Below are 24,355 nucleotides of genomic sequence, written 5' to 3' on the forward strand. Positions count from 1 at the left end.
CATTTCACATCTTATTACTAAATGAAACATTTCAGCATGAAGTTTCACTCTTCATGTTAAAGTGAATGAACTGAAGGTAACTGACCTCAGACTTGCTGTGCGACCTCAGTTTGAGCTGCCATCTTGCTTTTTTTCAAACAACATGGTAAAGGATCAAATCTGCCTTTTCACTGACCTGTTTTGTTTTTCTTTTTGCATATTATTTTTTCTATTCTCAGTCAATGCAAAGTACCAAGGCATAGTGATGTGTTCAGATTTTGTTCTAACTCTAAAACCGAGGTAATTACATTTATTACACAAAATACATAAAATGGACAATAGTATTGGGACAAGTGACCATTAAACCAACAGGGCCTTTAACAGCATGGCCTTCTAAATACAAAGATATTAATATGAATTCGGTGCCCCCCTGTGGAGCTGTAACAGCTTCCACTCTTCTGGGAAGGCTTCCCACAAGATTTTGGGGTGTTTCTGTGGGAATTTTTGCCCATTCATGCACTAGAGCATTGGTGAGGTCCGACACTGATGTTGGATGAAAAAGCCTGGCTTGTAATCTCCGTTCCAGTTCATCCTAAAGGTGTGCTGATATTAATGCCAGTGGAAGTTTAGAACTCTTCTGTGGTGATTGTCAGCTTTTCCACACCCCCACACTGTGACTTTACGCAGTCTTCCGCTTCATGGCTGAATTCCTGCTGTTCCACTTTCCAACAATACCACTTACAGTTGACTCTGGAACATGTAGAAGGGATGAAATTTCACAAACTGACTTACTGCAAAGTTGGCATCCTTTCACAGTACCACACTTGAATTCAGTGAGCTCTTCAGAACTACCTGTTGTTTTCACAAATGTCAGTGCAGACTGCATGGTTAGGTGCCTGATTTTATACACTGGCAATGGGTCTCATTGAAACGCATGAATTCAATAATTAAGACTTTTGTCCATATAGTGTATATTTATCCTGTGTTTCATTCTTCTTAACCTGCCTGTCGAAACTTTGCAGCCTAAAAGGAAAGCTCATAAAATGTTCAAAATGGACACGGGATGAAACTCTGGGTTATGTAAATGTACCCAGTAAATTATGCTTTTTGTGTTTACCACAGACAATTTTATAGAAATCTAGCTGTTAGTTTAGGAAGTCCTTAATTGAACCAAAGAAATTTTGATTTGACAGTGCTACCTGTGGAGGGGTCAGTGGTTCTTTCAATCTTTCATTCATCCTCTATACATTATAAACAAAAAATTTAATGGAAGGTTGGACAGTAGTTCTCAGTATATCCTGTACTGGACTGGAGTAAAGTGCCCATCCACCAGTAGCTGGGTTTAGGTAAATACTTTTAGAACTGTAAACAAACAAGCCTTCAGTAAGTCCATAATAAACTTTGCCTTGGAATTTAGTACTTATAGAAAAAATCTGAGGCCTCGAGCACACTCGGACACTAAGGTGTCAGGTTTACAAAACAGTGGAAAAACATTGCTGTACTTTGGTCTGATCCTGCTTACTTATACAAGGAATACACTAATTTTTTTTTTATCAACTCGACTTTCTTATTAAGTGATGAGAAAACTTGCCACTGAAGTTGCTGACTTCAATGCTTTATGCTACATTTTAGCTGAATAGTAAGGAGTCCACACAGTCTCCATGTCGAGCACAAGGAGCTGAATGAGAGACACATTTCAGTTCCATTTTACGGCAGACAGTTCTGTCAGTTTTGAGTTGGTCAGCTGCTAAAATGAAAATTAATATGTAATCATATGAAAGGTTGGACTGATAACACTGTGATGCTAGTCAATAATCACTCAACACTGTCAGTGTGAGCATGATGCACTAAGGTCAACAATTGTGTGGTGACTCAGACAAATGTTGTCATGGATGATCTTATCACTTAAGAGACTGACTAATGACACAGTTTCCCAAAAGAAATTAGAGTATTCCTTTAAAGTGACAGACTGTCACCTTTGTATTTTCCGTTGGTCCCTGTTGGAATGGCTGAAGGGTCAACAAAACGCTTAACATCATATTGCTTTGTTTTTCTATACTGGCTTTTCATTTGTGGTTTATTATTTTTTTATGTCTACCTCTACTTGCGTCTGTCTGTATTTGTATGTACAGGGTCCAGCAGGAAAAGATGGGGCTCCAGGTCTACCTGGAGCTGTGGGTGCAAAGGTATGATCATCAAGATGGATGGTGCTTGTTGTGGTTCAGCACAGAGCGAGAAGCTGACATCCGCATTAAAGAAAGTGAAACTGTTTGTCTTTCATGTTCTTTAATTATCACATGTGGACTAAGCCAAATGACCATGGCAGAAGAAAAATCTGATTTCAAGGTTTTCTTGAAATTCTGTACTCTACACACATCTGATTTGATGTCCATGTTCCATCATGTATGGACTGTCTCTATTATAACCATCTTATATCATCACAGTGCTCACTCCAGAGTTAATACTTCTTTCTTGCTTCCTTATTTATATTCATAGGGCAACCAAGGTTTACCTGGACCATCTGGACCAAAGGTAGTATTACTCACTACAACTGACACAGTCTATTGCATATACTAGTTTATATTTTATTCCCAAAGAAATGTGTTTCTGCTTTAGCCAGGAAGAAAGACAGATCCAAGTTAACAAATCAACTTTTGCTAAAATCTCTGCAGGGCGAATGTGGGTCTGTGGGTACAGCAGGGTCCCCAGGACCACCAGGGCCTTCTGGACCAGAGGGTAAGACAGGCCCACCAGGTCCCCCAGGACCCCCTGGACCCCCCGGATCTCCAGGAATAAAATTTTTTGTAGAGGTGATTTCATATGCACACAAGTATAACTGCTGTTGACAAATGTATTCTAATTAATAAGTAAGAAGGACACAACAGTTCAGTGAGTAAAATCAAGATTTTTTGCTTTTCAGGATATGGAGGGATCTGGGAAGAGTGACATGCTCATTGGACCTGGAGTCAGAGGCCCACAGGTCAGTGTGAAAGTGTGCATGTGTTTTTATGTAAACTGTAAGTATTGTTTCATATACAGTAAATGGTTTGTTTCTTCTAGGGTCCTCCTGGTCCACCTGGCCCACAGGGACCAAAGGTAAGGATTCATTAAATGTATGCATTGTGCTTGCTGAATGAAGCTAGTGTTCTATTCAACAGCACATAATAACACCTGCATCATTTCTAGATTGTCCTTGCATACACTTTTTATTGTTCCTTCTTGCTCAGTACTTGAAGATGCTATCTCATGTCTTCTGCAGGGTGAGGATGGAGCCATGGGTGCTCCAGGACTCTCTGTCAAGGTAAGCTGATTAGGAAATGGTCCTGATTTAGATTTCTCTGTGATACAGTATGCGATTTTCTCTCCTTTCTGTTGTTTTCAGGCTTTACTGTGTATGTGGTCGTCATTAGATGCTAATTTAGATGCAAAAAAAAGATAATATGCTGTGTGTGATTGCAGGGCGAGCCAGGGGACCCAGGTCAAGAGGGTCTTCAGGGTCCTGCTGGACTACCAGGCTCTAGGGTAAGGAGTATAGGTTACAAAGCAGTTTGTTCACTGATAGAACTGAAATGCTCCTGTTAAAGGTTAACAAAAATGTTTACAATAAACTGTAAACAGATATGGAAACGGCATGGGTGATTAACACAGATAAGCATGAGAGTGACATGACGTCATTTTAACCGTGTCTTTACACAGCAAGCTGTTGGTGTGTGTTTGTGTGTGTTTGTGTGTGTGTGTGTCTGATGATATGTCAGAAAGACATTACTGAAATTATACATGATTTACTTTTAATTTTGCTTTACCAACAGGGGGCCAAAGGTGAAAAAGGCAGTCCAGGACCCAAGGTGGGGCTGCAGAACAAAACAAAATGAATACTAATAAAAAAAAAAAAACCAAATGGAAAAAAAAGGTCACTCTAATAACACTCAGCAGCTCAAAGACAAAGTTAACGACTACTTATTGAAAGTTGTGGAGTAATTATCCACTAAACAGCCAGATATTTTCCTCAGGCTTTGGTAGAGATGGAGATAAAAATGTTGCCCTTATATTTATCAGGTGGCCAGCAACATCAATTTTGTTCAATCAATTCAATTAATTCAATCAATTCTGTGTGATCATATTTCAATATTATGCTGACTGCTTGGATGTATCATACATTCCTGTTTACTGCTGCTATTAAAACCAGATTTTTCTACCCTTCATTTACATTTACATTTAAATAAAGGGCTAATACTCATAATACTCTCTGTTTTGTCTTCTGCAGGGTGATCAAGGTGTGGATGGACTCAGTATTCCAGGACCACCTGGGCCTCCTGGACCTCCTGGTCCCATGACTAATCTGCAGGATGTATGCACATGCACACTCACATGCACAGGCACACAGACACAGACACAAACACGCAACATTATATTTCAGGCTGTTCAGAAATTATTTTCCGCCACACTGAAAGGTCACGGTGGAAGTTGTTTTTCTGAAATCTCTTATGTGTTACCTTGAAATACTTTGAGTTTAAATATATTTATTTTGTGCTTTCTTGGCTTGTGTGAGTACAGTACAGTCACACAGTCATATCCACCATCAAAACAACCACAAGAGCGATAACCATCTCCACAGCCACAGCTTCGACTACCACAGCCAGGCTAAAAGCCAGAGCTTTGATCATGCTTCTACTGAGGGGCCATACTTAGTGAATTTTACAAATCTTTTAATATGTAAAACATTTTTAAAAGTGCCCAGATTTACTCAACACATATTCTGTCTACAGCTGCTCCTCAATATCACAGATGGCATCTTCAACTTCACAGAGATCAGAGGACCACCGGGGCCCATGGTGCGTAGTACTAAGCTATTGATGCAAAGTGTCTTTCAGAGTACTACAATACAAGGAGCCTTTTGCTATAATTTCACATACAATATAGCAATGAAAACCTTGTATCACTCTATAATATACCTAACTGGAGCATCATGAAGTGCTTTGGCTGCAGATGTGTTTGTGGCGTATGAGCAGGTCATTAACTGAACCCTACTGCTTTTGCTTGAATCTGTGTTGTTGTCCGCGCATGCATGCATGCGTATGTGTGGATGTGTGTGTTGTGTCTGCGTGTTTGCAGGGCCCTGAAGGCTTGCCTGGCAGAGCTGGATTTCCTGTAAGAGCATTTTGCAACACCACTTAATGCTGAGCCTTTGTATCACCTTTTGACTCAATTCGAGGAACTTGTACATGAGTGTTTTGTAGTTTATGAGCAAGGATACCGCAATTGTTTAAAAGCAAAGTCAACATCTTTTTCCAATTTTGCTTTTGCTGTCTTTGGGATAAACAGGGTATGTACCAGAAGTGCTGTAAATGTTATGGCCTTGGTTGTTTTTTTCCTTTGAGGTTACTTGAATAGAATGTTTAGTCATCTGTAAGACCAGGACATTTTTTAAATTAGCTGTTAGTCAAGTCAAGTCAAGTCAACTTTATTTGTATAGCCCATTTTTACAAGCAGTTTGCAGGGTGAGCCAGGGGACACCCTGGCTCACCCTAATGCTGTTGAATTAAATAGCACCATGGCCTTTCTTTTAAAATGCTATCATCCTTGCTAAACTTCCTAACTCCACTTCACTACTCTGTTATTCCTCCCCAGGGCCCCAGGGGACCAAAGGGAGACATAGGCCCTCCAGGTATCCAGGGGCCAGTGGGGATCAAGGTGAGAACAAGACCCCAGACTGATGACAGAGCTGCAAAGCAGAATGTGTGACAAATATTTTTTCTATAAACTAAATAAATGCTAAAAATGTTCTGCGTTGGCACTGACAGGGAGAGAAGGGAGAGCCTGGGGTGACAATTGCTGCTGATGGATCCATCATATCAGCGCCAAGAGGCCCCCAGGGGCCCAAGGGCATCAAGGTACAAGACAAGTAACCCCTTACTCCTGACTTGAGCACCTTACTAACTAAGTGATGCTTACTCCAGTGGCGAGTGACAATAAGATGATGTATTTAAAAACATAACACCCCACACCTTAGTAGTTCTACATTTTTATGCTCTGGTCCATGATATGCCCCTGGCACAGACAATTATAAAAAGCCAGAGTCTACCTGCACAACAGTATATCATCATGTCATGTGTACACAATGCATGTCAGTCAGAATTACACATTAGAGTTACTGACTGAGTCAGAAGGAAGAGGAGAATTTCAAGACTGAGTGTCAAAATTTCTTGTCATCTCTGCTGGTGTTGATGCATAAGCAGTACAGTAATGCAACTAGTCATGTTGGTGTTTATGTGGTTATTGTAATTCATACATAACATATACATACAATACAATATATGCATAATTCTGCAGCTAAATATACTGTTATAAAAATACCATAAACTGCTGTTACTCCTCCTGCTGTAAAGAAGTAAAGTGCCGCTGATTTTAGTACACTAACAAGGGTCCTAACTCACTCAAAGCCATAATAAATACAATGAAATTCAGCTTTTTGGATATTTGAATCTGGGGGTTTGTGAAAATGGGAAGAATCCCTCAGTTATTCTAGAGAAAGAACTCATCTAAACCTACAGTCAGAGAAACAAGCTGCCTTTGAAAACATGTATATTACTGCCGTCCTTGTGAATCTCACACCACTGCCTTGTCATGTTCTCATCATATTTGCTGTACTGCTTTGTAATGTGTTAGGGTGACCGTGGATTCCCTGGACCTGCCGGACTTATGGTAAGTTCATATTAAATAGAACATGAAACTATCGGTTAAACTTTTCAGTCAGGGATATATATATATGTATATGTGTGTGTGTGTGTGTGTGTGTGTGTGTGTACAATGTGTTCTTGTTTATTTCAGGGCCCAATAGGACCACATGGACAAAAAGGAGAATATGGCTTCCCTGGTCGCCCAGTGAGTACCTGCTTGTTGTGTATTTGTCAGGAAATGAACATGACTTTAAGTGTTCACTACTAATTATGTTAAACAGTTGTTGTTTTTGTTAGCTGTCCACTGCTAATTTCATGATGTTTGCTTGAGTGCATCGATGAATCAGAGTCTGAGTCCCTGACCAACCAGAGCATCTTGCAGTTTTTGCACATTTGGGTTTGTACTCAGATTATGTAATGCACTTGTACTGAGTACATAATGTTACTAACAAGAATAAACCAAAGGTAGTGGCTACATTTTTATTATTACTGGTCTTCTTCATCAGGCTCAAGACACAGTATGTTGGTAAGCCAAAAGAGAGGCCATGTAATGGTGTACTGGTGCTTCAGAAAATCAGACAGTCATTCCTGGACTGCTTGCCAGTCAATCACAGGGCTGACAGACAACCACACATGCACACACGCACACTTAGGGCCATTGTAGAGTAGCCAATTAACCTAATGTGCATGTTTTTGGGACTGTGGAAGGAAGCTGGAGGAAGACCGGGACTTGAACACAGAACCCTCTTGCTGTGCGGCAACAGTACTAAGCACTGCACCACTGTACCACTCTCACACAATCAGAACAGAAATTAGTATAAACATCATCAATCCATCTCTACATGTGGAAACATTAGACAAAGCACCCTGTGCAACACACAGTGCACACTAAGGTGTCTCATTCTTTCTCCCTCTGCAGGGACGACCTGGTATGCCTGGGAGGAAAGGTGACAGAGGAGAGTCTGTCAGCCTACCGGTAAGAGGAAGAGGAAATGAAAGATTTTGTTGTTGCTGAAGCACTGATCAGTAATCTGCCTAACCATTTAAGACAGATGTATCCAGATACATATAGATAATGTAGATAAGTCTGTGCTTACAAGCATTACTGATTTGAACAAATCTCTGACAACAGGAGGCGGTGTGTGTATTTTAAATATCGTGGTGGAGTAACCGTTTTGTCTACATTAGGACTCGGGATCGTCCCTCAAGTCATTTTCCACTTCACTTCACTTTGAAACAGTGTGTTGTCTGTCTGACTGTCTGTCTGACTGTCTGTCATCTCTCAGGGGCCTCCAGGTCCTCCAGGTCCACCTGGACTTCCAGGACGAATTCTTGGGTTGAACGGAGTAAGTTTCCATATATGGCTTTTCATTTCCCTTAAATGCCATTTTTAAGGATGATGATGATGATGATGATGATGATGATCAGGTGGATGAGGATGCTGATGATAAACAGCCTACACTTTACAATGCAATATTAAGAGGCTTCTTTCACATCATGTTGGTCATAGCAAGTCCATAAAATGAATGGCAGGAATACAGAGAACTTCTTTTGATGATCTGCATTATTATAATGAATTTCATAGAATGTAACTGACCATCAGTTGAAGATATTCAACGCAGTGATGTGTAACAGAATCTGAAAGATGATGACTGATTTTTCTTTTGTATGCAAAAATCATCCCCGGTACTATGTTTGACCTGCTTCATTCCAGCTCATAGTTGACTGATCATTTAGTCTGATGACGCTCTTCTTTGAATTTTAAAGACAGTGTTTCCGGTGCGCCCCAGACCGCACTGCAAAAGGGGACGAGTAAGTCTGAGTCGGACCACCTGGTTGGTCTGTTTCAGCTTGAAATAGGACCATCCGGTGGTTTTGTTGGTGTGTGGGTTTAGCAGCATGGCAGCTCTCTGGTCTGGGCTACAAACAGCACCCCCATCTCTTTTGTCTCCCCTCATGTTCTCTGCTTCTCCCTGTCCAACTGTCCTAATCACTGGAAATACTACATGTCTGTGGGTCTGGCCTCATCTCATCGGGCATTAACACTCCTCCTGTATACAGGTGGAATCTAAACATGTATTTCACGTATTTGAGGTTGAATCTAAATGCAATATTTAAGGTAAATAGTTGCAGAGGCAGATGAAAGATTAGTCATCTGTAAATGTGACGTGACTGGTCCGATCTTCAACATGCTGTGTGTTTGTTAAATCCAGTCTGACCACACAGGATGAATGTTAATGCCAGGTGTTTAAGAGGGTCTGAGTCTGAATTCTGCTTGCCTCATCTGTTCCCACTGTCATCGTATCAGGGAAGCGGATGCTGGCTGAACCATCGATGGGGGGCAGAAAGAAAAATTGGTGGTGTAGATACTCAGTCTTCTTTTGTATGTACGTCACAGTTGGTGCCAAATCACTTTTCACTTCAATCAATTCAAAAAAAGGACTTCATAGAGAATGTTGACCATGACAGGCTTTCTATTTGGTTGTGTTTCAAAGAAAAGCTTCTTTCTTAATTGATTGTGTTTAAAGTGATGTATCGAACCTTTCATTAAGCAGACAGACAGTGGTGGAAAGTAACAAGATATATTTAGAAAACTTTGTTTTAGTACAGTTTTGAGGTACTTACTTCACTTGAGTAATTTAATGTTATGCTCCTTTATACTTCTACTGCACTAGGCTTCAGAGGTATTGGTTGTACTATTTATTGCATTAAGTTTACTTAATAAAATTAGTAACCACATGTTACTTTTCAGATTCAGATTATTAAATAATTAAATAAAATCTGGCAAATTAGTTTATGCAGCAGTATGTGAAATAATAAAAATTATCCCCACCTTTACATGCTGCAACATTAAAGTGATATAATATATATTATTCTGAAATGGGTCTTATGTTACTTTTACTTCTTCCACCACTGTGATACAAATGGTTTCAGAGATGTCCCCTCTGTTGTCATTGTGATGGGTTTGCGGCTTCTGCTTCACATCCTGTCTTGTGTGGCCTCTGGCTGCACTTTCTGCTCATCCGAATTCCAATCAAATGAACTGGTGGAAGGCTTTAAAACAAGTTCAAGTAACTCTGTAGTCCACTATAATTGTACTAATGTTCAAATGGGAAATTTAATAGAAAATTTGTTTACCCATGAAGGTCTGTTGGACACGATATTGAAGAATTGTGATTGGAATTTGGCACCTTTTTTCACTTTATAGGTTTCAGCTGTGGTGGAGGGCTCTTCCATATTTTCATATTTAACTCATATTTAACTACTGCAGTTTTTTTTTAATTACTGTCAAACTTGTTATGTAAACACACAATTATGAGTGATACAAGTCAACAATGCAATGCACCCTCATCTGTGACATGCAAAAATCTTTCCGACCTGACCAGCTGAAAGTAGTATGAGTATAGTGAAACATGCTGATGACAAACGGTGTGGAAGACTATCTTGTCCTGAAGACTGCAGACAGCAGATTGCATCTGTCAGAACATTGCGTTAACACCCTCTAAAGGTCGTCGGATCCATTTTAATCCTGTTCCCAAACTTGTATATTAACCATCACAGCCCACAGAGTGCTGTATGTGCTGCTGCTGTCTCAAGCATGCGTCCCTTGTATTTAACAGGTGTTTTCACAGTGCTGACAGCAATGTTTTAACTATTGACACCTATGTCACCTATTTTTATAACCCAAGTTTTATGATTTTAATTTTATATTCTTTACATGCTTGAAAATTAAAATGAATTAAGTCTGTGTGCCCACCAGTCTGTTGAGTGCTGTGGACTTTTGTCTGTCCACAAGCATGCTGGTATCAATGTAATGTTAAAAGCTGTGTTTGTGTGTGTTTGTGAATGCAGGAGTCAGCTACATTTGGAACTAAGGGAGACAAGGGAGATATGGGAGTACCTGGAGAGCCTGGCACACCTGGTAAGATGAGCCACGTCTCATTTACTCCCACTGGCTATTTTGGTTTAAATTGGTGTGCTTAAAAACATTGTTTAAATTGCAAATAACTGCAGGTACTTGTATCATCTATATCCTTTTTTTGTTTTTTTCTTCTCAGCACCTGGGTTTCCTGATGGAATTGCGGTGAGTATAAAGCTGCCTTGTAGTGCAGGTCAACAGGATCATAAAAGGCAAATGAAAACGAATACCCAGTCCAGTTTCTGGGAAAAAAAACAAAACAAAAAAAACATACACACACACACACAACAATATGTATGCCATATGTGTCATAATAACTGTCTGTTTATTCCAAAGGTTCAGTGAATTAATGCTGTTCCAAGAATTCATGACTTTAAATACTTTGAAAACCCTACTAATTCAAGCTCATTCTGGAACTTAAAAAATGAAAGCTATCATTCATAAACTGTGTGTATAATTTGAGAGAATCAAAATACAAAAGGACTCAATGCAGACAATGAAATAAGCTACTGGACACTCCTGAACTCATCTTTCGTTGGTGTGCATTCATTCGTTTGTACATTTATCTGGTCTTTGTTGATCTCTCAGTTTGCTAGAGGTGATCAGGGATATCAAGGTCAGAAGGGAGAGAAGGGTGACAACGGGTTGCCTGGTCCTCCAGGCCTGTCTGGGAGGTCAGGACTTGTGGTGAGCTTTAACAAAAATAAGCTGCATCTGCAGAGCCCCAACTAATGTTAACTGTTATTGAGTATCTTTGACTACAAGAGAGTAAAACTATTCAGCTTCATTTTTATGATCCTCAAGGGTCCAAAAGGTGAGTCCGTCGTGGGTCCTCCAGGACCTGTTGGTTCTCCAGGCCCACCTGGACCCCCTGGGTTTGGACGACCTGGACCGCGAGGGCCCCCTGGCCCAGCTGGACCTCCTGGACCACCACCTGCATATGGATCAAGTATGTTTGTGTGAAGGCGAGAGAGTAGTGAAAACCTCAGCTTACATCTATAAAAATTATTGGCCAAAAGTTACAGACTTCAAATTTACACAACAGTGACAGTGTTGGCTCTTTTAAATGTATTTCTGGTGTGTCATCATCAGCTGTCAGTATCCCTGGACCTCCTGGACCTCCTGGCCCCCCTGGATCTCCAGGATATGCTAACCTGGTAAGAAACCTGTCACGAGCAAGACTTTCCTTCTGATGGACTGTATTTTGTAAGAAATACTAGCATTCAATTATGTTCTGAAGCACTCTTTGATACAATTCAGCACTGATGCTGTGCCACTGTGTAATTTTAGGTAACCGTCTATAAGACAATCCACGCTCTGAGCAGAGAGACTCACCGGGCTGCAGAGGGAACCTTGGTCTATGTGTCTGAGAAGGGAGGAGAGCTGTACATCAGAGCTCGCAATGGCTGGCGTAAGATCCAGGTGTGTGTGCAGACACTGTCTCAATAGATGTGTGGATTTCTTGATCCTGAACATGTCCCTCACAGCACTGTACAAACATGTAAAAGATCAGTCAAAAATACCTCCTGCTCTTGGTTTGTCTTTGTTTCTGTCGATCTTTGTATTTGTGTCTTCAGTGTTTCAGCTTCAGAAAGGAAACTTTCAAAACTATAATGCTATGTATGATGGCGGTGGGATCTACCCCTATGTTTTAATATGACATAGCCTTCCTGGAACCACTGGAACCACCAACTGGTGGTTCTGTGGTGTAATTGTCAGCGCTCTGGACTCAGAATCCAGCAATCCAAGTTCAAATCTTGGTGGGACCTAATTTTGGGGACAGACTATTTGATCTGCTTTCGCACTCTCGTACTGATTTTAAGTTTGATTTACAGTAGCTAATGTGGTCTGGGATCACGACTCTTAACCAGATTCTATATGTGTGTGTATCCTTACAGCTTGGAGAGTTGATCCATCAAGGACCTTCTTCATCAGCGGCATCTCAGGCCCTCAGCAGACCTGGAGAATGGAGCAGGCCACACAGGACCCATAGCCAGGTAATCACACACACACACACACACACAGTACATGTACTGAGAAAAAAAGCAGAGCAGAAGACCAAACCTGAGGAGACCAGATCCAGCTGTGAGCTATCTGTCTGTAGTAATTCATAAAAAATACATTTACATTTAGAATGCAACATACTATTTCATGTTTTCATTGAACAGGAGCTTCAAGAGGGCAGCAGAGGATATCAGCCCAGCTATAACGTACTACCACAGACCTTCAACGCCGTGCCTGGGGTGAGGGTAACAAACATGCCTTTACATGCACCATCAACACATATTGACATCATACCACTCTCAACAAGCTAAAAATACTTGACCCATCACCACTGGCAGATCTGTGATGAATAATGTGTCAGATTTTTCTCTGTTGTAGCTCCATCTAGTAGCACTAAACACTCCACTGAAAGGGGATATGCGGGGCATCCGGGGAGCAGATTTCCAGTGCTACCAGCAGGCACGCTCCATGGGGCTAACAGCCACATACAGGGCCTTCCTGTCCTCACACCTTCAGGACCTGGCAACCATTGTGAGGAAGGCAGACCGCACTGACATGCCCGTGGTTAATCTCAGAGTAAGGAGAAACTGATACTTACATCTGCAGTTTTATTTAGAAATGATACATGAAATGATACATTTTCACTGATGTGTTTGTCCTAAATTCTATCTATCTCTCCCCTCAGGGTGAAGTGTTGTTCAGCAGTTGGATGTCCATCTTCTCTGAGAATGGAGGTGTATTTAACCCTTCCACACCCATCTACTCCTTTGACGGACGCAACGTGATGACTGACTCAGCATGGTGAGTGTGTGTGTGTGTGTGTGTGTGTGTAAGAGAGACAGAGAGGGAGAGAAAGGAAGGCAGAAATCCAAACTGATAATTCTATGGAAGTCACTGGAAAACAAGTGGGTCTAAAAGGACTCTCAAGCACATGTAAATGTTAACACCTTAAAGAGCGCTGCCCAGTCTGAACTTGACTGGACACAGCAAGGTCAGTTCAGGATGGGGTTTGGTCCTTTTAGCAATTAGATGAATTACTGCATTTCTAACCTTTGTTTTACTTTACTGTTTTACTGACTGCACCAATCATCTGCCTCCATGCGTGTCATGTGATGTAAGTAAATACACAATGTCCAAGAAAGGCGGAGACAAAAACAGACAAGAATGGATGACATGCATGGACAAAACAGAGCTTCATATATGAGGTTTTGTTCCTTTGTGGAACTCTAAACACCTCCAGTTACACAAACTGCATCTCAATAAAATAACACACTCAAGTGTCTCACCTTCTTCCCCCCAGGCCAGAGAAGCTGGTATGGCATGGGTCTAGTGCTGTGGGTATCCGTCTGACCAATAACTACTGCGAAGCATGGAGGACGGCTGACATGGCAGTGATGGGCCAGGCTGCACTGCTGCAGACAGGACGACTGTTAGGACAACACACTCGCTCCTGCTCCAACCACTACATTGTGCTGTGTATAGAGAACACATATGTGGGGAACACACATCAAAAGAGGACCTGAAGAGACAGGGGTAGCACATGCGCACACACACACACACACACACACACTCACGCACATGAGGCATGCTGAAAGTGCAGAGTTGAAATTGCGACACGGTTCACATACGTTTCAATTTGAATGGGAAACACGTGCAGGCACATACAGCCATTATGACGACGTATCACTGCATAGAAATTATATTTGAGTAAACAGACAAAAGGCACTTGTGTTCATACATGCACGCATGCAAATAAAACACACGCATGCTAACATACAGAAGCAGGCGTCTACACTCGGCATGGAAAAATAAACACAACACATGCAACAGGCACACACATTTCAGTTACTTTCACTATGTTTAGTTTCATTTTTAGTGCCAATGTGTCATCCAATTCTTTAGTCCAGAGTAAAGTTATTTATGTTCATGAATAACCTTAGCAGTGTTCTATCTCCACAACTACATATCCTTTATACTTCACATTTTCTCCTACAGGTGTCAGTCAGGTTTATATCTGTTTCCCTAAAGTATGCAAATTAACAAGAAAACTCAAAAACAGTATGGTTTGTAAATGATTAGCTGTGATTTGAAATATACATCCTGGTTTATTAAACTTGCCAAACCATTGATATAAAATGGTGTTCAATTTCCTTTGCAGGGAAACAAGATATTGTAGTTAATACTGTTAACGATTCATGTGATTTTTTTGAATTTGATGGAACAGAATTTTGAAGCGAACATGATATATTTACTGATTTCAGTCTCATTAAATATTAGCATGCGTTGTGGTTTAGAACCAAATGTGTATCAAACCTAGCTGTGACTTGTGAAGAAGAAGGCTAGATTAACACTGCAGCTTATGAAAGAAATAAATCAGACTGTGAGTCATTTAGGATGATTTCTTTTCAAAGGAAAAGGCCTGGCAACATTTTATATTTCTGTTACTGTCAACAAACCCCACGAAAAGATCCACTGTAACGATTTTAGTCCATTTCACAACACTTTCCAACTTTTCTAACCTGTCTGTGGCTCTCAGACCCACCACCATTTATGGAGATGTAAATCTTTGAAAATGGGTCATTCAAGGTCATTTCCACTGATTTTGTTTTTTTTTTTTTTTTTTTTAATCATATGTGACTTAAACAGAAATAATAGTAAATTTGAATTAGTAGTACTATTTTCAGCAGCAGATTAATCTATATTTGGTGCTCTACTACAGCAGCAGAATGGTATGTGTAGTACTGACAGAATTAATAACTGGAAGAATTAAGAAGGTAAAATTGGAAAACATCACCCAAAGTAGAAGTTTTCAATAGTTTTTGAATGACAATGGAGTTCTGTGATAAAGAGTACAATACTTATTAGTGGGATACATACAATGTTGGATTTCTTTAAATGGGATTTATTGACAATAAGAGAAATAAAGAATAACATCAGACTACCTTTACCTACCTTTATGTATGAACACAGTGTGAATCATTAGGAAACACAGCGTTTACTGTACACACAGAATGAACTATTTCTTTTATCAGTCTTTCTACCTGACTTACATTCTTATGTCAGTCATCAGTGTCCATTTCGTACTGTAATGTTTTGGATGTAAATCCACTGTATGTAAATGATTTCTTCCTAGAAAATCCATCTGATCACATCATTATTCACTTTTCCTCCATTTTTTGCAGGAATTTACCAAACAAAGACTTCTTACCACTAAAATCTTCTCTACCTGTTGAACGTAGAGATTTCTAATGTTAATAATAGTAATAAATAAAGGAATTAGTCATGCAAGATGAAAACATATATTATTTGAAAGGTGGAATTTGTAAAATATGGCCATGCGAGTTAAGGTGTACTTCACTTGTTTTGCCTTTCCACACCTCACCTATGGATTGGTTGAAATCAATACTGAGTTCAGATTTTCTACATGTTTTGTCCTGCCAGGTCTGTCATTCTTCCCTGTGGCTTCATCTCTCTTCTTTCCACATCTGCATGTCTCCTCGTTCTCGAATCACAGTCCTCGTCAGAGCCTCTGTAAACCCCGTCCATGGCGTATCCCCTGTCCTCAAACTGGCCTTTGTCAGTCTCAGAGTCTGGTCCCATTCTGGTGTTATTGAAAGACTGCTAAGTTGTCTGTAGTGACTCTACCCACAATTCGAGGACATGATCTAGATACAAACCTGTTAGCTACAGGGCCACTAACTCAGCTGCTAACTAATGACAGCTATAGCTACAGCCAAATACAATAACTGCAAACAGGATATGGTGAGCAGAAACTGGCAGTTGCTATGGTGATATGCTGCCCACTACATTTTTGAGGCTACTGTCAAATTCTGGCCATATTTTACAAGTTTATCCTTTAATGCCTTACTTATTAGTATCCCATAATCCAATAATAAAATCTGATTGCCCAAATAAGAATAATATAGCATTGTTTCACCTGAACTTTGCTTGAAATAAAGTAATCTGAACTAGTCTCAACATTAACATCAGTGCTTTAGCATTAGCATTATAGTTGAAATCAATGTGTGGTATTCATTAATTTATGCAGTAGCAGAATACAGAGTGAAAATCTAGTTCATGTTTGGATATTGATGAAGTTGGAACATGTACATATATGCGTGCGTTATTGTCCAAATGTTTTTTACTCAGTAGAGGTAGATTTTGTATGATGCACACTTAATGACTTAAGATTTTCTCTCACCAAGTGTTGACTGAAATGCAGTTCTGCCTATAAAGATGGTCTGGCTGAAAAAGGTATACAATGTTTGAAAAGTTTTGATTTTCAAAAATTAGTTGTCCTGATGTTTGATTGTTTCACTGTTTAAACAAAACTTGAGCTTCTGAGGAAAAAGAACGCTTGTACTGACTGGTGCTCACTGAATAAATGTCTTATTTTGTGTTTTTTTAATGTGTTCATTCCTTCAGGGTCCTTCACTGTATGTGTAGTATGATTGATAGTGAAGAAGATGAAGATGAAGAAGATCTCCTCTCTGGCTGCTTTTCAGCAAAACTAACCAATTATGACTTTGAAACACACCAAGATAGTAAAACCACTGGGACTTTTTAACTTAATTTTATCAGGATTAGGTGCCTGCTAATGAATGCTAAATTCATAAGCACTGTTATACATAATGTAGCATATACGATGGCAACTGAAACTATGAGTTTTTAGTGTTTAGCTTGATGAGACGATAGACTAGTATATCAGAAGACGTGTATATATATATATATATATATATAATCATCTTTATAACATATATAGGAAAATTTACGTTTGACTAATTGATATCCTTACTATTCTATTATATGTTTAATCACAGTCAACCACCCAGCACCGCAAGCAAGAGTTAGCTGATCCTGGGTGGTTGACTTCATCACTTGTCACGTAGTGCCACCTTAACAAAATGACTACTAATAATTGAACAAAATATTAAACTCACATTTAGATTGCAGATCTCAAATTTCAATGAGTTCAACTATATTAACAAACTCAGGGCAAATGAACCAATCAAACTCTTTTAAACAAAAATCAAATGCAAAATGCAGAACCTGTTTTTAGACATGGAGAAAAAAAATGCCCTACCAGATAGTTGGTGACATTCAAACTATTCACGCTGAAATTTCCATTTGTAGGCTGTTATTCTGTTGTAAACGTAGAACTTCAGGGTCTGCCAGTCCCGGTTCTTAAGAGCTTCTGGTTCAGCCTTTAAACACTTCTCACAGTGACTCTTTCCTGGTACAACACAAGATGTGATGAATCGATTCATGTGCCTTTCCATGGCCTGCACCTCTGTCTGCTGCCAGGGAGTCTTCTTCTTCTTCAGGGGGGCTTTACCTTAAAGTGGTCAGAAAAACAAATTTGTAGTTGAAAGCATAAGGAGCTATGCTAGAATTCAGAATTTCTGAATCCTACATCAGTATACAATATATGCCAGCATCTACAGTACAAATAAAGTTATTTACACCTATGATAGTGATTTGTGCATTTTTCCGCTTGGACTGAAATGATACATGGGGAAAAGGAAATGATTAGGATAATTTTAAGTCATATAAGCCATAAATATTTTTTACAAGCTGCTCAGTCCTAGTCCCTCTCATTACACTGCTTCAACCTTTGTCAATACCCAGGACAAGTGGTTGGTATTGGGGCAGGCCATTACTACAGTTTCAGTGGCAAAATATTAAAATCACACAGGCAAAATCTGGCCTGGCATTCAATAACTGGGTTTAATAGTAGCTGTTAATGGTTGGTTATTGGTTAATAAGCAGAGCAACCCTTTGTAACATCTACAGCTTGCTGCTAGTTGTTAATTTAGGATTAATAGCAGAGAGTATTGGAAGACTTTCATGTGGCTGCTGTTTGTACTACTATAGCATTACACCATTTGTAATTTAGTTCATACACTGACAATACATATTCAAAAAAGGAGCAGACACAATCATTACTGAAACATAAAAAATGTGTAAAGTTCACCTTTGGAGAAAGGCTTCACAGCACTAACTCCTGAAGATATCTCATTTTCTGATGATGGTGGTTCACGTCTTTTGGATGGTCGTGGTGGTTCATGTCTTGTTGGATGTTTGGGGTGATGTTTCTATGGAAATTAATCAAAATCCAACATCATCAAAAAAATGTTTACTTGACATGTACTATATAATACTGACAATACGTTATTGATCTGTCATTTGTGATGCTAAGGGATTTTAATTCGAATTAGTGCACATAAATGCATTAAACCATTAGAGTGTAAAACTCTGTTATCATTCCAAGTGTATCTAAAGTACATATTATTGAACTGATGAATTTAGCTTTTTCTGTTGATTCCTGAAGTTGGTGGGCACACAACTGAGTGTCCAGAGCCCAGTGCCAACTGGCTCATAAGGGTTTACATGAGCAAGCTACACAGTGTTCCACTTGTCACAACCTCACTTTGAAAGTAAAATTGCCATGGAGTTGAAGCTCTGATTTCAGTATTTACAGTATTTACAATTATGTAAAACTGAAAAATGTTTGCTAATTGTTTAGTAAATAGAAATTATTTACAAAACTTTCAATAATCAATTTACAGTTTTGCAGATTTTGTAGCAATAAGTGGAATTTTGGACATTTGAACAAAAAAAGACATGAGATGTCACCATCCTTAGGTCAAAGAAAAAGTCAGGCATTTTTCACTGTTTCACTATTTTCTAGACCAAAAGATTTATCATTGAATTATATAATCCACTGATTAATGTATAAAAAAATAATGGTTGATGCAATTCTAAAATCAATCCGGGGTCAGTAAACTAAAAAAAATTCTCTTTTCTTTATGCCATGTACTTAGACTTACTATGATACTTTTGGTCCGTCTCAGTGTTGGTACAAAAGTGTCATCTTCATTTGGGAATTCTGTCACCATCTGTAGATAAAAGCGAAGGAATATACTACATTTTACCTAATTACAGAATGTATAATTACACAAACATAGATAGCAGATATAAAACTTACGCTTCAAATTAAAGTATTTCTCACTGGCCAGTCAAGCAATATTTGTATTCACACAATGAATAGCTTTAGAAAGACGCTTCACTCTAGGGATGGGCAGCGTGTTTAAAATATTTGAAGAGTTATCAAATTACTAAAAGAATTAGTAGTTTATATGCCATTTCTGTATTTACACAACTTTAAACAGGCTTCATGGGGACATGACACACACAACGTTAAAGTTCCTTGTGGGGACCAGTTTTGTCCAATGTTTTCACACACACAGCTTCTACTCAGACCCTGGTGGAAAGTGAGTTGTGGGGACGTCGTAAGTGTCCAGAATACATTGATAATAAACCAGGAAAAAAAATCCCTGTGAAGTTCAAATTATGCTCTAAGTACTCCACTACCACTAACCTTCTATGTGCATTACGTGAAGCAGCTAAGTGTACTGGTTTACAATAGATTACTGCCAAATTAAACTTTGTTCCTACTGTTAGCTGCTTGAAACAACAAGAATACAAACACATAACATAGAGAGACTGCTGAAGTAAGTCTGAAGTGATGAACATTAATGTACCTGTTGAGGAGTGTTGTTTGCACCAGTTGCATCATCCGTCTGAGTCTCTGACAGGGGGGAAGAATGGGAGTCAGCCTCCACCATGTTGTTAGCTGTAATGCCGGTCGTCTGTAAACAAAAGTTTTATAGTGACAGTGTTTTAGAATATGAAAGTATAAGAAACAAATGGTCAATCTGATGCAAATACTGCATAACATGCAAATAGATTTTTGTAGAATAGAATTTTTGTCAGAAAAAATCTTGTTAGCTGTAATGCCGGTCATCTGTAAATAGAATTTAGAAATGTATTTAATTTTCATTGCGCTCTCAATTTAAAAAAAATTAGTGAATGAAATTGTACATTTGATTACAGTGTAATTGCCTGTGCCTTTCTGTGTTATGTTCATCTATCTCCTGGGAGTCCTCTTCATTTATATCATTAGCTGTTTCTTGGGCCACCTATAAACATATTTTTCATAATATTTAGTCTTTAAATTCATTTTGTAATTGCCTTTACTACTTTACTAGCTATATCAATATGACATTTGTATGATGCAAATAACTCAGGTTGAAAACATTTGGCATATGACTTTACCTTCTCTATTCATTTGAACATGTACCTTTAGGCTGAATTCTCATCAATAAATAAATCAGCATGGATATTTTTACTATCCTTCAATAGCTTCTCAAAATTGTTAGTGACATCCTGTTTGTCTGGTGCCTTTTCCTGTGTTAGAAGATTGTCATTTGAATTAAGTGTTGGTCATGGATTCTCGCTAAGGTAATTCATACCACATGATTTCTTTTTTACTCTTATTTTGTCAATTGCATTTTCTTATTTAAATAGCAATAGAAGGCCTTATTAAAATAAACAACAAAAAACCTACTTGCTTATACACTTATACACCATGGTTTATGGCTCGTCCCATGAAAAACAACAGTCCAGGAGCAGATGCAAAGATCAGTTGCTACTCCATTTCACCTGCTTCCACTTTGGAAAGCTACATCATCAGTTTAGCTGCTTATGTCAGTGATACCTATGTCATCACAGCAACCCACACAGACTAATCTAAGCTGATGATTTAATAATTAACAATGCAGATACTCAGCCTCAAAAGAATTGACTTGAGAACAGATTTCCCTGAGGTTTGAACATAGCCTTAGACTGATATCCTCTAACAGATTCAAATTCTAATCCATTAACATACAAAGTTATTAAATACATTGTGCAGCATTCTGAGCAATTGTGTACATTGTGTACTGTTCAACATACTTATCTCAAGGGAATTCAATTGAACTTTGTCAAAGACAAATAACTAAGTCCAGTTGCGTTCGATTGAATTTCCTTGAGATAACCATGACCTGGATGAACGAGATTATTCACAGGTTCAACATACTTGTGTTCTCCAAGGGCAGTCATCACCTCTGTAGTCATAGGTAATTTCTTCTCCTTCTTTAATGTCGTTCAGGGCAAACAGACAAAGGTGTGGGTTTCCATTCACTTTTCATCTTACAGTTTGCAGATCTGTGGTCATCATTGACTAGCCGTCCGAACGATCCATCAATACTTAAAAAGAAGAAGAAAATTGGGAATACAAACAACACAATATATCACTGCAAAATCAAAGCCTCACTTGGTCTACTAGAGTGTAGTATAATATAAAATGGTGTAGTACATGCACAATTGGAAGTCCACCATGTTTTCCCTCACCACTTGAAGGCAAACATGAAAGCAGTACATGACGGATGGTAAAGTTTTTTTCTTCTCTGGGATTCTGCATCATTTATCCTATCTCCCCTATATTTGACAACAAAATCTCCTTTGCAAATTGAACTCTTTGCAAATATACCACGCCCTGTAAAAGACAACAAACACATTTTCAACAGAACAGGATAGCCTATCCATTCTTTCATATGTGTCTAGATTTCACCAGATAGTAACTAATTTGAAACGGATTAATCACATCATACTCAACCATACCTTTTACTGCAATTACGTACTTCACCTCTAATTTGGTTGTTTTGTCAGACTTCGAAACAACATGATGACTTGCATCCTTAAGATGGCTGATTCGTGGTGGCATCTCAAACTGCAGGGAAAATTTTTCATTTGCATTACATTCAGTTACAATTTGATACCTTTAAAAGGTATTGACTATATAGTACATTTTATGCTTTGATACTTCACAATCAAAGGAATTGCTTACTTTTAGCATTTATCATGCTCTAAAGCTACCTCACCTGAAAAATATACAACATAGGGGAGCTGAGATTGTGTGTTAATAAAAGAATTCTCATTGTAGGCCACCTTTTTTTGTTTACCTTGTAAGATATAAACATACACACCACGAGGAATAAATACTTTCTCTCTGTCATGGATGTTCAGGATTACTTTCTGGCTAACATATAGGTTTTTATATAAAATATACAGGAATCAAAAAACTTTTATTATAAACAACTTTCTGAAATAATTGACACTATGAAAGAGAGCTTTTGCACAGCAGCTATTTTGCATGAAATAGTAACACACAGGTGTTACTGTCATTTCACCATTCTAACAGAAACTTGAATCCCTTTTTTAGGTAGTTAATTAACTGCATTGCTAGTTAATGTACTTTTAGCAACACCTGACAGCTGTTTCACTAGCATCTAATTAGATATCCATTCAACCATAACATTATGACTACTTGTACAATCTAATGTGATCCAGTACACAAGATAATGTGCTCCAGTTCAATACCAGTTCAAAAATACAACTTCATATTTCATAGAAACACTGAAAACCTACTCAGTACTTTTAACACCTCACTGCATGCCGCACTGTTTTCCCTATTTCTATCAGCTGTACTTTGATGAAGGCTATTTATTAAAGTTCGCTGTAAAAAAAGGTATCTATGACTTCCTTCAAGATTCCAAGTTAAAAGCCTCCCAAACGGAAGTCACAGTCATGCTTCTCTGCTCTTCTGGGTTTATTTTTGTTTTACTTCTATAATTGTATTTCAGGTTTCTCAGGAGACACCTTGTTCAAAACCTTTGTGTTTAATAAATTCACTTACATGTAACAGCACTATAAATATTAGGAATTCATCAAGGCAAATTAAAAGTCATACATTTATAAAAGCTGAATATTATTACATAATAAATTTCACCACAAAACTTTGAGAGCAATCAGACTAAACATTTCAAACTGTCTTTTTGGCTTGCATTTAATTCATTTGCACTCCACTTTATGCAAGTAATTTCAAATTCATAGTAAAATATTTGCAGCATACACTCAGTGGCTGTATTTAACTTAATGCTAACCTGCTGCAAATGATCCATAGGCTATTGTGCATGTGTGTGAGTGAGTAAGAAGGTGGGGGAACTGGGCTGCAGCAGTTTCCTACCAGATCATCAGGAAAAGCTGGGTCTTCAACTCCGGGCAGTTCAGTAGCTCGCCATCAGTTTATCACCACAACCAGGTGAACCTGGCCAATTCCTCTTGTACAGCCGACACAACGTGCGACCAAACGGCGTCTACCCTCGCAGTAGTTGGCATTTGATCTAGTTGTACAATCATCAATAAGCATTAGGATTACAACCGATATGCGATGAAACGAATATTTATCTAAATAATCCCACCTGCTGCACCAGTCCGCAGCCTTCTCCCACACCTCTACGTGGGAGCCGGCACAGACAGCTTGTAACAGGCGCTGCAAGCGCCGTGATTGGCCACTCGTAGTCTCACGAGCAAACACGTGAACAGATGCGTTCACGTCCCCTTCACACACTGGGACATTTTATTATCCCTGTTACAATAACATATACATTAAATTCTACCTATACTTAATGCAGGGTTGCGGGAGGTTGGAACACATCCCAGCTAATAATGGGCTGGACTGATTGCCAGTCAATAGCAGAGCTAACACACAAAGACAGACAACCACACACACTCACACCTAGGGGCAATACAGAGTATCCAATTAATCTAATGTGCATGTTTTTGGAATTGTGGGATGAAGCCGGAGTACCCAGAGAAATCTATTTTCAGAAACTGGGTGACAGATATCATGAGTTACAACTGATGGATGTTTGTTTTGGTATTTGCTATTCATTTTGTTCACAGCGCCTCCACTGCCTCATGTGTGTCAAGGTAACATTAGTCTTCATTTTACAAATTCAGATAATTCAATTCAATTCAATTCAATTCAATTCAATTCAATTCAATTCAATTCAATTTTATTTATATAGCACCTTATACAATCAAAATTGTC

At 38.9% G+C, this 24,355-nt stretch overlaps 1 protein-coding gene and 1 long non-coding RNA gene across 7 annotated transcripts in view; one reads left to right on the forward strand and one right to left on the reverse strand.

Annotated features, from left to right (window-relative positions):
- Positions 1 to 16,987, forward strand: part of col15a1b (collagen, type XV, alpha 1b) — a 46,774-nt gene extending 29,787 nt beyond the window's left edge. For 4 of the 6 annotated variants that reach the window (XM_046408831.1, XM_046408830.1, XM_046408826.1 and 1 more), the window contains 29 exons: positions 2,112 to 2,165; positions 2,476 to 2,511; positions 2,652 to 2,789; positions 2,900 to 2,959; positions 3,040 to 3,075; positions 3,239 to 3,280; positions 3,439 to 3,501; positions 3,789 to 3,824; positions 4,244 to 4,327; positions 4,746 to 4,811; positions 5,092 to 5,127; positions 5,608 to 5,670; positions 5,781 to 5,870; positions 6,646 to 6,681; positions 6,808 to 6,861; positions 7,576 to 7,632; positions 7,943 to 8,002; positions 8,424 to 8,468; positions 10,509 to 10,578; positions 10,715 to 10,740; positions 11,164 to 11,262; positions 11,380 to 11,524; positions 11,668 to 11,732; positions 11,866 to 11,997; positions 12,474 to 12,572; positions 12,744 to 12,818; positions 12,958 to 13,155; positions 13,265 to 13,380; positions 13,880 to 16,987. In XM_046408831.1, coding sequence (XP_046264787.1) covers positions 2,112 to 2,165; positions 2,476 to 2,511; positions 2,652 to 2,789; positions 2,900 to 2,959; positions 3,040 to 3,075; positions 3,239 to 3,280; positions 3,439 to 3,501; positions 3,789 to 3,824; positions 4,244 to 4,327; positions 4,746 to 4,811; positions 5,092 to 5,127; positions 5,608 to 5,670; positions 5,781 to 5,870; positions 6,646 to 6,681; positions 6,808 to 6,861; positions 7,576 to 7,632; positions 7,943 to 8,002; positions 8,424 to 8,468; positions 10,509 to 10,578; positions 10,715 to 10,740; positions 11,164 to 11,262; positions 11,380 to 11,524; positions 11,668 to 11,732; positions 11,866 to 11,997; positions 12,474 to 12,572; positions 12,744 to 12,818; positions 12,958 to 13,155; positions 13,265 to 13,380; positions 13,880 to 14,102 — 2,304 coding nt within the window. In that variant the 3' untranslated portion in view covers positions 14,103 to 16,987. The remainder of the gene's footprint in view (positions 1 to 2,111; positions 2,166 to 2,475; positions 2,512 to 2,651; positions 2,790 to 2,899; positions 2,960 to 3,039; positions 3,076 to 3,238; positions 3,281 to 3,438; positions 3,502 to 3,788; positions 3,825 to 4,243; positions 4,328 to 4,745; positions 4,812 to 5,091; positions 5,128 to 5,607; positions 5,671 to 5,780; positions 5,871 to 6,645; positions 6,682 to 6,807; positions 6,862 to 7,575; positions 7,633 to 7,942; positions 8,003 to 8,423; positions 8,469 to 10,508; positions 10,579 to 10,714; positions 10,741 to 11,163; positions 11,263 to 11,379; positions 11,525 to 11,667; positions 11,733 to 11,865; positions 11,998 to 12,473; positions 12,573 to 12,743; positions 12,819 to 12,957; positions 13,156 to 13,264; positions 13,381 to 13,879) is intronic. The other 2 variants (XM_046408828.1, XM_046408827.1) reach the window with 2 other exon arrangements.
- LOC124069579 lies at positions 11,518 to 24,165 on the reverse strand. The gene is made up of 9 exons (XR_006845069.1): positions 23,489 to 24,165; positions 21,500 to 22,192; positions 20,124 to 20,231; positions 19,410 to 19,478; positions 18,554 to 18,674; positions 13,866 to 17,914; positions 12,472 to 12,534; positions 11,911 to 12,064; positions 11,518 to 11,741 (listed from the first exon to the last, which is right to left on the reverse strand). It is a non-coding gene; the product is annotated as an uncharacterized LOC124069579 (long non-coding RNA).
- Positions 24,166 to 24,355: the final 190 nt, after the last annotated feature.

This window comes from Scatophagus argus, chromosome 13, assembly GCF_020382885.2.
Source record: "Scatophagus argus isolate fScaArg1 chromosome 13, fScaArg1.pri, whole genome shotgun sequence".
In the NCBI taxonomy this organism is placed as follows: domain Eukaryota; kingdom Metazoa; phylum Chordata; class Actinopteri; family Scatophagidae; genus Scatophagus; species Scatophagus argus.